The 11,626-nt window shown below is 40.5% G+C and overlaps 1 protein-coding gene across 1 annotated transcript; it reads right to left on the bottom strand.

Moving 5' to 3' along the window:
* Positions 1-4,224: 4,224 nt before the first annotated feature.
* On the bottom strand, positions 4,225-6,180 carry tmsb2 (thymosin beta 2). Its single transcript, XM_080035158.1, has 3 exons — positions 6,058-6,180; positions 4,875-4,979; positions 4,225-4,557 (listed from the first exon to the last, which is right to left on the bottom strand). Exons 2-3 carry the CDS (start codon positions 4,972-4,974, stop codon positions 4,520-4,522), a joined length of 138 nt encoding a protein of 45 aa, XP_079891284.1. The 5' UTR covers positions 4,975-4,979; positions 6,058-6,180; the 3' UTR covers positions 4,225-4,519.
* Between the last annotated feature and the right edge of the window lie 5,446 nt (positions 6,181-11,626).

Genomic DNA, 11,626 nt, shown 5'->3' with positions numbered 1-11,626 from the left:
CATCCACACATTAATGGCAGTTTCTGGAAGTTTCCAGGTTAGTGATTAACATTGCAGTTTTTTTAAATCAACTCGTTTACACTTGTCAAATCCAACATAAAGCCACTCAAAATCCCTTAAAACAACAGGTCACTCAGCGAGGTGGACAATAGCGGGTTGGAAGGGCGAGGTCCTTCACACAATAGCGAAGTGGTGTAGGTGAGGATAATCCCCATTAATTAGACATAGGCCTCATTCATTCTGCAGGGTGACTGAAACCTAGAGCCCCTTAACACCAGGCGGGGGGAATAATACAGAGCGATTAAAAAAATCAATCTGGGATGATTTCATAATTTGCCTTAAACTAAGTGCTACTCTAAGGGGTTAATATATGATTACAATAGGCATAATCCATGGTCCATTAATCGAAACTCTCAAGGGAAAATCACGTGGATCGATAAGGGTCATTTAAAATAGGTGGCCACTGGGCTATAGCCTACTTTATCTTTTTCAATGTCAGCCTGTAACTCAGAAATGCATTCACATTTCATAGTATAATAATAATAATTATTATATAAATGAAGCAAATGTTCATTAAACTGTAGTTTACCTATTCAATGATCGATTTGAGTTGGGATGATGTGTATTCCCAACCCAGTCTATTCCATCTTTTTACATTTTACAACGTGTCAGCAACGTTTGCATAAACACGGCGCTTAAAATAACATGAAAAAAAATGTGCATTAATTAAATGGTTCTAACAGACATTTGGGACACATTAGGCCGTCCACGGAGCGTTGGTGAGTGATTTGTGGCGATCTAAGGTGTCAGAAATAGAGCAATAAAGACGCGGGAGGTGACGGGCTTGACAGGCTGAGGAAAGGGTGGCAGGACTGGAGACGCCAGCCTGCTACAAAGGCGGAGAGTTTGGCTCACAAATGACCACTGTCATTATAGCCTATAGGCTGCGAGAATCAAACAATAACCTGCAATAAACAAACAACAAGGTACGACATACGGAGGTGATACTTTATTGTAGACATGATAAAATACGATATAGGCTAAGTAGTGAAACATTTTTTTTTCTGAAATGTTATTTAAGCATTCATTATATAACGTATCTTAAGTGGGATGTTTTAATTAAAATGGCTCTCCCTCCAAGGTATAGCCTAAACATTTCATTTCATCATATTATATTTCATACATTTTTGCTTTTTTTGTAAAGATGCACAATGTAACTTTGGGTGTGTCGGAGAAGTGAACATTTTCTATATTCTCATAATTGAATAAACACACTTTAGTCACAGGAAAATGTGATCCCTGGAACACTGTTTGAAGTCGGAAAGCTTCCTGAAAATGCACTGTTTCACTGTTGTTTTTTACAGCAGTTTGGTTTACAAACATATTACATCTGGTTCAAAATGCCTCAAAATCATTTTGTCTTTATTAATGAGGATATAATTATGCAATACTATGAATGCCATGTAAATACTATGTTGTGTAAACAAACGGCAGGCTCTGCTAATGTAAACAAGTCTCCCTCACCTTAAACTGCATAGTGCACCTTTAATAATATGTCATCTTTCATGACAGTGTGCATTATCTAACCCCACCCTCCCCTAACCTTTCAGCCAACCACATTCCTACAACCTCTTCCAGGCTCAGCTAACAAGCTAGCTCTTATTGAAAAGCCGCAGCACAGTATATCCATAGACTGTTGCATGGACTGTTGTATCTTTTTGGTTAGCTTTAAAATCACAACAGCGATGATACTGCCATAGTGCAATATATAGGCTAGGCTCCTATATAAATATCATCATCCATCAATCTGCCAATGATTTACTTCATTAATGTTTGTGTGGATACAATGCCATTTTAACACACATTTTAAAAAAGTCACAATCCTCATCCCAATTCCTCAGCCTAATATGAGGTCAGTTTTAATTTCCTTAAATGTTTTTATTTTTCTTATTTTTTCGGGGAATAATTGCACTATTTCCCCCTTTTTAAAGCCTGTTGAACTGTTGCAAGTTGACTTTCTATCCATTAATGACCTCTAATGCCAATTAATAAAAACCCAGGCCAGGCCAGCTTGAAACTTTAGTAGAATGCATAGCTGCCTTGTTCAGCCAATAAAAAAAGAGAGGAGCGGAAACAACTTCTCATAATAAGGAGTTGAGTTTTAATCATGTATTCATATTGATTTTAGACGTTACTTTATTAACATGTTTCCAAGCATATGATTCTGTTGAATGTTCAACTTCAAGATTACTATTATTATTATGGTGTGAAAGTGTGCGATCCCCCAACCTTTATTATCAAATGACTTTCATTAAGAAAAAAAAACCCTGGAATAATTCCCACTTGTTCAGCTCAGAAATGTGTCCAGATCTTAAAGGTTCAGTAAGCGGAATGGTCAGTTTGGCCAACTTCATGTCAGTGACTGCAGTTAGCAGTCCCTTCCCTCGTTCCCACGTCACCACATTAATGCACTGCGGTCTTCAAGAAGCGAGTTATCTAGCATCATCTCAGATCCGTAAGTGTGATAAAACATGATAAAAACCTTCAAAACAGACATTGGGAATGATTTTTACCTGCTCCGCCATTGTAGGCGCATACACATTCAACCATCTGTCGCTCTGCACGTGCACCGGCAGTGAGACGGGTACCGGCTTGTAGTGTTCTCTCTTCTGATTGGTTATCAGTAGTGGGATCCCCAAAAAGTTTATTTGCCGATTACATGCAGAGCGGGTTAGCTCTGCTCATTTCATTTGTACAGAAGGTCTGGAACTGCTCTATTTGGCAAACGTTCACTCACTTGGAGGCGGGTGTCTGTTGAAGTTTAAAACTATTGGATCTGCCCAGTGTTTAGTTAGTCTGTAACTTTGTGTTGCTGCTGATGCCTACCTGAACAGGTCTCTCTTGTAAATGAGACCCTGGGTCTCAATGAGATTTTACCTGTATAAATAAAGGTTAATAAATAAAATTAAAAAGACAATGTACTGAAGTCAAACCGAGCATCAGAATGGTGAAGAAAGGGGGTTTAAGTGACTTTGAACATGGCATGGTCGATGGTACACGGCAGGATGGATCCATACTTTCATGTTGTTTACACCAAATTCTGAACCTGCCATCTGAATGTCGCAACTGAAATCGAGACTCATCAGACCAGGCATGATTTTTCAATCTTCTATTGTCCAATATTGGTGATCCTGTGAGAATTGTAGCCTCATTTTCCTGTTTTCAGCTGACAGGAGTGGCACCTGGTGGGGTCTTCTGTTGCTGTAGCCCATCTGTTTCAAGGTTGGTCGTGTTTTGCGTTCAGAGATGGTATTCTGCATACCCTGGTTGTAACAAGTGGTTATTTGAGTTAATGTTGCCTTTCTAACACCTTGAACCAGTATGCCCATCCTCCTCTGACTTCAACAAGGCATTTTCGTCCACACAAATGCCTCTCACTGGATATTTTTTCTTGGGCCATTCTCTGTAAGCCCTAGAGATGGTTGTGCGTTAAAATCCCAGTAGATCAGCAGTTGAAATATTCTAACCAGCCCTTCTGGCACCCTCAACATTGCCATGTTCAAAGTCACTTAAAACCCCTTTCTTCCCCATTTTGTTGCTCGGTTTCAACCTCAATAAGTTGTCCCGTCCAGGTCTACATGCCTAAATGCATTGAGTTGCTGACATGTGATTGGCCGATTAGTTATATGTGTTAACAAGAAAATGAACCGCTGTACCTAATAAAGTGGCCGGTGAGTGTAAGTGATCACTGTATGAATAAAGAGCGATTTAACACTTATATTAACATAAATAAACCACTTACTTCACCTTTAACAAATCAAAGGAGATGTAGGATTCGTTGGAAGGTCGACATTTGCAGCACCCGTAAAGTACACAAGGTGGGAATAACATATTGGCACATTTAAATAATTACAGGTCAATTGCAAACAGTCTAGACAAAATCTTTTTTAGTGTGTTTTTTTATCCCTGGTGGTGAGTTTTTCTTTTACAGTGTACATTCTTCACATTAGACATTAAGGAGACAAACAAGAGGCGCAGGACAGATCGCTTTCACGTCTTCATATTTATTTCATTATGAGAAGTAAAATGTTTTTTTTTTTTTTTTTTTTTTTTTTTTTAAAGAAAACATCCCACATAATTAAACTCCAATTGCTCCCACATCTGCCTCACACCCACCCCGCCCCGCCCTTCCACTAGCCTGGATGCCTGCCTATCTATGTGTGCTGTACCGCTTCACCACTCCCCAATATTGGAGACACGCTAGCTATAGGCTAATAGTGCTAAAAGACAGGCACCCAAGCTAAAAGTTATTCCACCCTTTGAGTGGTAAGAGAGCCCCCCATATGAGAGGTGCCGTTTTCACTAACACCCTTATGGCACCCCAGGGAGCTCACCAGCACCCTTTTTTTTTACTGAAGACAACGTAAGAGATTGCAATACTGTGATGATCAAAAGAAAGTGCTTTTTTTTAGCTATGGCATGTCTCAGCTTCTTTTTTCTTCTTCATGCGCTCAGGGAATCAAGGTGTGGCATCGCCTTTCCTCTCCTGCTCAATGGCTGAAAGAGAAGAAGAATATTGGTTTAGGTTTAGCAGGCTGCTGGGAGCTTACAGTCAACACGTGAGTCTGTATATCAATGAGCTAGTGCTGCAGTACATTATTTTATTTATTTATTTATTCATTCTGCTGCTGTGTGTTTGCTGAGCATGTAGTCTGTTGACAAGTGATGAGTAGCTTACTGACAGGCAAAGTGTTGCAGTGGGAAACTAAGGCTTTTGATGCTGTACAGAAACACACACACACACGCGCACACACACACACACACACACACACACACACACACACACACACACACAGACAGAAGGGGGCACTCACTCTCTTTGGTGGGCAGAGGGTTTTTCTCTTTCGTCTCGGTCTTCTTCAGCTTTGCCTTGTCGAAGCGGGCGATCTCGTTCATGTCAGGCTTGTCAGACATGTTGGCTGTGTGTGAAAGAAGAAGAAAAACACCTGAGCACACACACACTTTGCTTTGACCTTCTTTCTGTCAGCTGTCATATTGCTAATAATGCAGCGTGACATAATAGATATTTCATACATCTCTTTTGTGAGCCACTGCACATTAAAGGGAGTGGCTATAGGACATGCATGCGCAGCCGCCTCAGACACATCATCCACATGCACGCCTCTGAGTCGGTGGCTTCCTCCCACACATGCTCCGAAATGATGTGTGGGAAATGCCCATGTAGCTATCATGTGCTGCATGTTTTACTTGTCTGTTCTTTTTCCTTTGTCCCTTCTTCCCAGGCTGAGATCTTTGTTCTCTCTCTACCTCTGCATACAATCTGTCTGTCTCTCTGTCTTTCTCTCTCTCTCTCCCTCTCTCTCTCTCTCTCCATCCACCCCTGCAGCATGGTGGATCAAGACAAGAGTGCTTTTCCACTGCAGTCATATTACTTGACCGACCTATAGCCTCGGGTCTGACTAATCCGTCTCGCACAGTCTGGCCCAGTCATGCCTCTTTAAAAACCCACTGCTGCTGTTGAAATGTGAAGACTGGCCCCACTAGCTAGCCTGCAGCTGCTAATTTGCACACCAAGCTGTACTGTAAAATGACTCTCACTATAGTCCTTGAATGTGGGCCTAATAAAATCGGTTTGACACAGGCACACTGCCGGGCACATGGCCAGAATTTTCATACATTGCTGTTTTTCTTGAAAGGGGCAGCACTGAATCATTTCTCGATTACCCTTCCCCTTTACAAGTGGTGTCTGACTATATCTAGCCCCCCTGCCTCTAGGTCTAACCGCAGCGCTCATAATCTCACCTTTTTTCTTCAATTCATTAGTGAACCTAATTATTCAAAACCCCTTGCCAATCTGTTACCTTGTCATCAACATCCATTCAACATCATTTAACAGCTGCTAGCTGTCCCTGCTCATCCAGCCACACCCCAAAATCCTTTGTCTGACTCTCCTAAAACACAGATCCAGAGACACACGGACACACAGACAGTTAATATTAAGACACAATGAATAAAGAGATAAGTGGTGTTTCTTACCGGTGTTGCACACAAGCAGTGGGGCTGAAGATTCCACCAAGGGAGGGAGTGAGACACAGAGATGGAGCAGGGAGAGCGATGCGGAAGCTGAGTCAATCTGCCGGTGTGTGCACGCTGCCTGCATCCAGGGTGTGGGTTTAAAAGGGAGGAGGGGGGAGAGAGAGAGAGCGAGAGAGAGAGAGCTTGGTCAGCCTTCCTTCCAGCATAAATATTAATGCTGTCCAGGGAAAAAAGAAAAAGAGGAAAGCAACCACTGATAGGAAGCAGCTGTGATGTTATTCCCATCTGAGACCAATTTATGATAAATCCTTTGATTTCATTTCTGTGAAAGGTGCTTTACCAAATGAACTTTTCGTTTAGGTAAAGCAATATGTGAGTTATAGATTGTAATATACAGTGTTTTGTCTACTAGGTTTAGAGAAACACTGCAATGAGATGGCAGAAAGTGGTTTATGTACCATTTCCATAGCTACTACCTATGAGAATGCATTTACCATGTACTTTACCTCTACGATATTAATTACATGCCAAGAATGTAACAAAAATGTATTAAAATAAAAGGAAAAAAAATGCGTTATGTGATGTAAAGTAACATCTATTTTTTCTAGGGACATATTTTCATATTGCATATTTTTTATGTAATGTTTATTCTTTAACGGACAGTCAGTTATGTCATGGACCAGTTCGACATACCACAGCATTTATAGCCTCAATTAGTTTGCATTGCCAATCTCTAAAGGAGCCTTTATACATGTACACACAGCTTGAATATTCCAGCAGAACAACACAAAAGCTAACAAGAAAATACATACAAAACAACACAACAAAATTAATTAAGAAAAATACCATAAAACACAATGTGGCTAAGCACACTAGTCTATGAGAGTATGTGAATGTTCTCTGATACCTCCTGTAATTGTGTTAATATTCTGGGTATTCACATGTAGAATTACAATTCGTTTGACTGTTCATACCCATAATGCACTGCACAAACCCTATTTACATATCTAATGATTATTTTTAAAGTGACAAGTATAGGCTACAGCATGGAGCAGTGCCACATACCACAACATTTATAACCCAAGCTAGTTTGCAGGGCTCATCCTTAGAAGGGCCTTTATACAAAATACACACGTCAACATTTAAAGGTGGAGTCAGAGATTCTGGAGAGTGCTTGTTGGCAACATCAGTGAATATCTCCTCACAATCTGCTAAGTGGTTTGCGCCCAAAAAAACATCTGATGTTAATACACAGCCTAGGCTCTGTAAACTGGCATATTGCTATAGCTTTTGTGGGCCCCCTTTGTTTAAATACCAGTTTACAGAGCCTAGGCTGTGTACTAACACAGCGCACACAGTATGGACAAATAGTGGACTGTGGGGATATTCACTCATTTTGACCAAGTGTTTTTTTTTACAACAATTATTCTTCAGAGTCAATGACCACGTTAACATGCACAGCACATTCTGATTAAGGTCCATATTCCGCCATATATTAAAGGTTTCCATGAACAACACTACTGGAATATTCCTGTTTACATGTCAATCAGCATAATTATTCTGAACGTGTGTGTTTGATACGGTAGTGTCCAGCTCATAATGTCATTAACGTTGTTGGTCGGTATCTTTTATAATAGGTAGTCGGCACCAAATGTTTCTATTTTTAAAGGGCACGTTGCGGCTTCCTGGGCTTAGCGCTGCCCAAGATGATTGTGATTGGTTTAAAGAAATAAAAAACAGGCCAGCCCAGTTTTCCCTCTATACTCAAAACGATATACAGTCATATGAAAAAGTTTGGGAACCCCTCTCAGCCGGCATTATAATTGACTCTGCTTTCACAAAAAAAATATAAAAGTGGTATGTCTTTAATTTACCAGGAACAGTTAAGTACTGGGATGTTTTCCAAACAAAGATTTTTTGAAAAGCAGTATTTGGTTGTATGAAATAAAATAAAATGTGAAAAACTGGCTGTGCAAAAATATGGGTACCCTTGTGGTTTTGTTGATTTTAATGCCTGTAACAGCATGTAAAACTGATGACTTTAAACACAAAGTTGGTTGGATTATGTTGTTAAGCCTTGAACCTCATAGAAATGTCTGTTTAATCATGAGAAAATGTATTTCAGGTGCCTAAATGCAAGTTGCACTTCTCTTTGACTCTCTGCTGAAGTGAGACAGAATGGGATCATCAAAACAGCTCCCAAAAGATCTGAAAAACAAAGATTGTTCATTGTCATGGTTTAGGGGAAGGCTACAAGAAGCTTTCCCAAAGGTTTCAATTGTCAATTTCGACTGTAGGGAACGTTGTCAGGAAATGGAAGGACACAGGCATAGTGGCAGTTAAACCCAGGCATAGCAGACCAAGAAAAAAACAAGAGCGGCATAGGTGGAGGATTGTGAGAATGGTTGCACACAACCCACAGATCACCTCCAAAGGCCTGCAAGAACATCTGGCTGCAGATGGTGCATCTGTACATCGTTCAACAATTCAGCGCAATTTGCACCAAAACATCTGCTTTTTATAAAGACCAAATAACTTAATTTTTGTCTCATCAGTCCAAAGCATTTTCTTCCAATATGAAGCTGGCTTGTCTAAATGAGCTTTTGCATACTCCATGCAACTGTATCTGTGGCGTGGGCGCAGAAAGGGCTTCCTTCTCATCACCCGGCCATACAGATGTTTTGGTACAAATTCCACTGAATTGTAGAACCATGTACAGATACACAATCTGCAGCCAGATGTTCTTGCAGGTCTTTGGAGGTGATCTTTGGGTTGTGTGCAACCATTCTCACAATCCGCCGCATATGCCGCTCTTGTACTTTTCTTGGTCTGCTAGACCTGGGTTTAACTGCAACTGTGCCTGTGTCCTTCCATTCCCTGACAACGTTCCTTAAAGTAGAAATTGACAATTGAAACCTTTGGGAAAGCTTCTTGTAGCCTTCCCCTAAACCATGACAATGAATAATCTTTGTTTTTAAGATCTTTTGGGAGCTGTTTTGATGATCCCATTCTGTCTCACTTCAGCAGAGAGTCAAAGAGAAGTGCAACTTGCATTTAGGCACCTAAAATACATTTTCTCATGATTAAACAGACGATTCTATGAGGTTCAAGGCTTAACAACATAATCCAACCAACTTTGTGTTTAAAATCATCAGTTTTACACGCTGTTACAGGCATTAAAATCAACAAAACCACAAGGGTACCCATATTTTTGCACAGCCAGTTTTTCACATTTAATTTAATTTCATACAACCAAATACTGCTTTTCAAAAAATCTTTGTTTGGAAAACATCCCAGTACTTAGCTGTTCCTGGTAAATTAAAGACATACCACTTTTATACTTTTTTTGTGAAAGCAGAGTCAATTATAATGCCGGCTGAGAGGGGTTCCCAAACTTTTTCATATGATTGTAGCTTGGTTCCAGACCATACTACTTGCTGTAGTTTGGTCTGGCTGTGCAAGACAAGCCACAAATGACACAGCTTCTTTTAAGGAGACTTGATGCATGTTTACACACTGTAGTTAACAGCCATAAACCAGGGCATGCAAAAAAGCAGCAACAACTCCAGTGGGAATATTTAGTGCCATTAAGGTGGATACATGTATCAATAATGTGACTAAGATTGAATACTCCAGATTGCTTAATCTGATTATGGTTTACTCAGGCTATGGCCTTATTCTGATTAAAGGGAAGTTAGCGATATGATCCCGTTAGCTAACTCCCTGTCAGTGACTGCTGTTTGTCTATGGGAATTGTGATGTGCGTAAGCTCACTGCTCTCTGGCAATTTATAGACAAAATAATTACTTTTACCAATAAAATCATTCACAGATTGAATGATAATGAAAAAACAATTGTTGGTTGTAAACAGTCAAACGTTATATTTTTTACACTATCATTGACTTTTTCTCCCTCAACTTATGGTAGCTGCTAACGGTCTGCATCAGAGCTGTCATATCTGTATGTTTTTAACATGATTTGGGCCATCCTTTAGTTTGTGACTGATCAAGCAGCTCTTGATAACATCAGACACTTATAAAGCCATGATGTGTAGAGCTCACGGCCCATGGCTGACATCATGAAGCCTGCTGGTCTTTCCTCTGTACTCCTTCAGTTGCATCAATCTCAGAGCAGCCAGCTCAGCTCAGAATAGCACAGTGACCATGAGTCAACGTGATCTCACCCCTTTTAAAATGACTCTGTGAGCCAAGCCAGCGGATGCACAGTTAGTAAGCACAGTGTTTTAATGTGTGACATATTACTGGATGACTCTGGGGTTTCACTGAATGAGGTCATTAATACTTCTGACTGTAAGGAGGCTGCACCACCACCTGCTGGCTGAAGTCTAGAACTGCTTCATTCAACAATGGCACGTGGAGTTTAAATTTACATTTAAACACAAATTAATACACAGGTTGCGTTCCGAATCGCATACTTTCTACTATATAGTATGTAGAAAAAAGATTTAGGATGTCCCGATTCTTGTGGCCAGATTTAGGATGGTTAGAAGTACCCGGATGTCCTACTTCATGCGGCCAAGATTGTTAGTGTTGAAAAGTGCATCCTATTTGGGCGATTCTGACCCACAATCCAGTGCGCACGTGAAGTGACGTAACATCGACGAAGCCTCCATATGAAAACAAACGGGGATGCGACGGATATAAAAGCAAGAGGCAAGATCAAGGCGCAATGTTATGATGAAATAAGAGAGAAAAATATGTCCCAATAGTATGCCTACTGCATCCTAACTAGATTCTTTTTATTGTCGGATGTAGTATGTAGAATAGAAAAAAGAAAGAGTACGCGATTCGGAACGCAACCACACACTTGAGGCAAAATAAGCCATTTCAAGCTCATTAAACAGTAATGTATTTAAAAAAATGTATGTTAAGAGGGAGTTTTCCATATGTTTGATATGGTATATGGAAAGATACATGATTCTTGTTCAAATATGGGCCGGTGTTTTATTTTTAAAGTCAAAGTCAGCTATATTGTCAATTGCAAAATATGTGGCAGACAAAATAAGATAAGTAATATTTACAATAATTCTAAATAGTGCAAAAAGTAAGGCAAAACAAAACAAAAAACTATAGCCTACTATATATAAGAAATAAAAATAAAATAAGTAAATAAATTGAAATGTGCAATATGTGGAACATTATTTACAATATGTGCAATATGCAGTAGACTGAAGACATTGAAAGGGTACATTATAAGGGAAATACATGGGTTCAAAGTCCAGAGTTCGTGGAGGCAGAGGGGAGGGAAGGGAGATAGGGGAGAGAGTTGAGCTTGCTGACAACATGGTGGAAAAAGCTGTTTACCAGTCTGGTGGAGCCGGCCCAGAAGCTGCTGTACCTTCTCCCAGAGGGCAGGAGGCTGAAGAGGCTGTGTGAGGGGTGGCTGGGGTCTCCCACAATGCTGGTTGCTCTGCGGGTGAGGCGGGTGGCGTAGATGTCCAGGAGGGAGGGGAGTGGGACACCAGTGATCCGTCCAGGAGCCTTCACTGTGCGCTGCAGGGTCTTGCGGTTGGAGGCAGTACAGCTCCCCTACCACACAGTGATGCAGC

This window comes from Ammodytes marinus (genome assembly GCF_949987685.1).
Source record: "Ammodytes marinus genome assembly, chromosome: 10".
NCBI lineage: Eukaryota > Metazoa > Chordata > Actinopteri > Uranoscopiformes > Ammodytidae > Ammodytes > Ammodytes marinus.
The sequence above is the reverse complement of the archived record's forward strand: the minus strand, read 5'-3'. Positions and strand labels throughout refer to the sequence as shown.

Coding starts and splice junctions, on each gene's coding strand:
- tmsb2 (XM_080035158.1), bottom strand. CDS start 4,974: ATGTCTGACAAGCCTGACATGAACGAGATCGCCCGCTTCGACAAGGCA. Junction 4,558..4,874: donor CCCTCTGCCCACCAAAGAGA/GTGAGTGCCCCC, acceptor CTTCTCTTTCAG/CCATTGAGCAGGAGAGGAAA.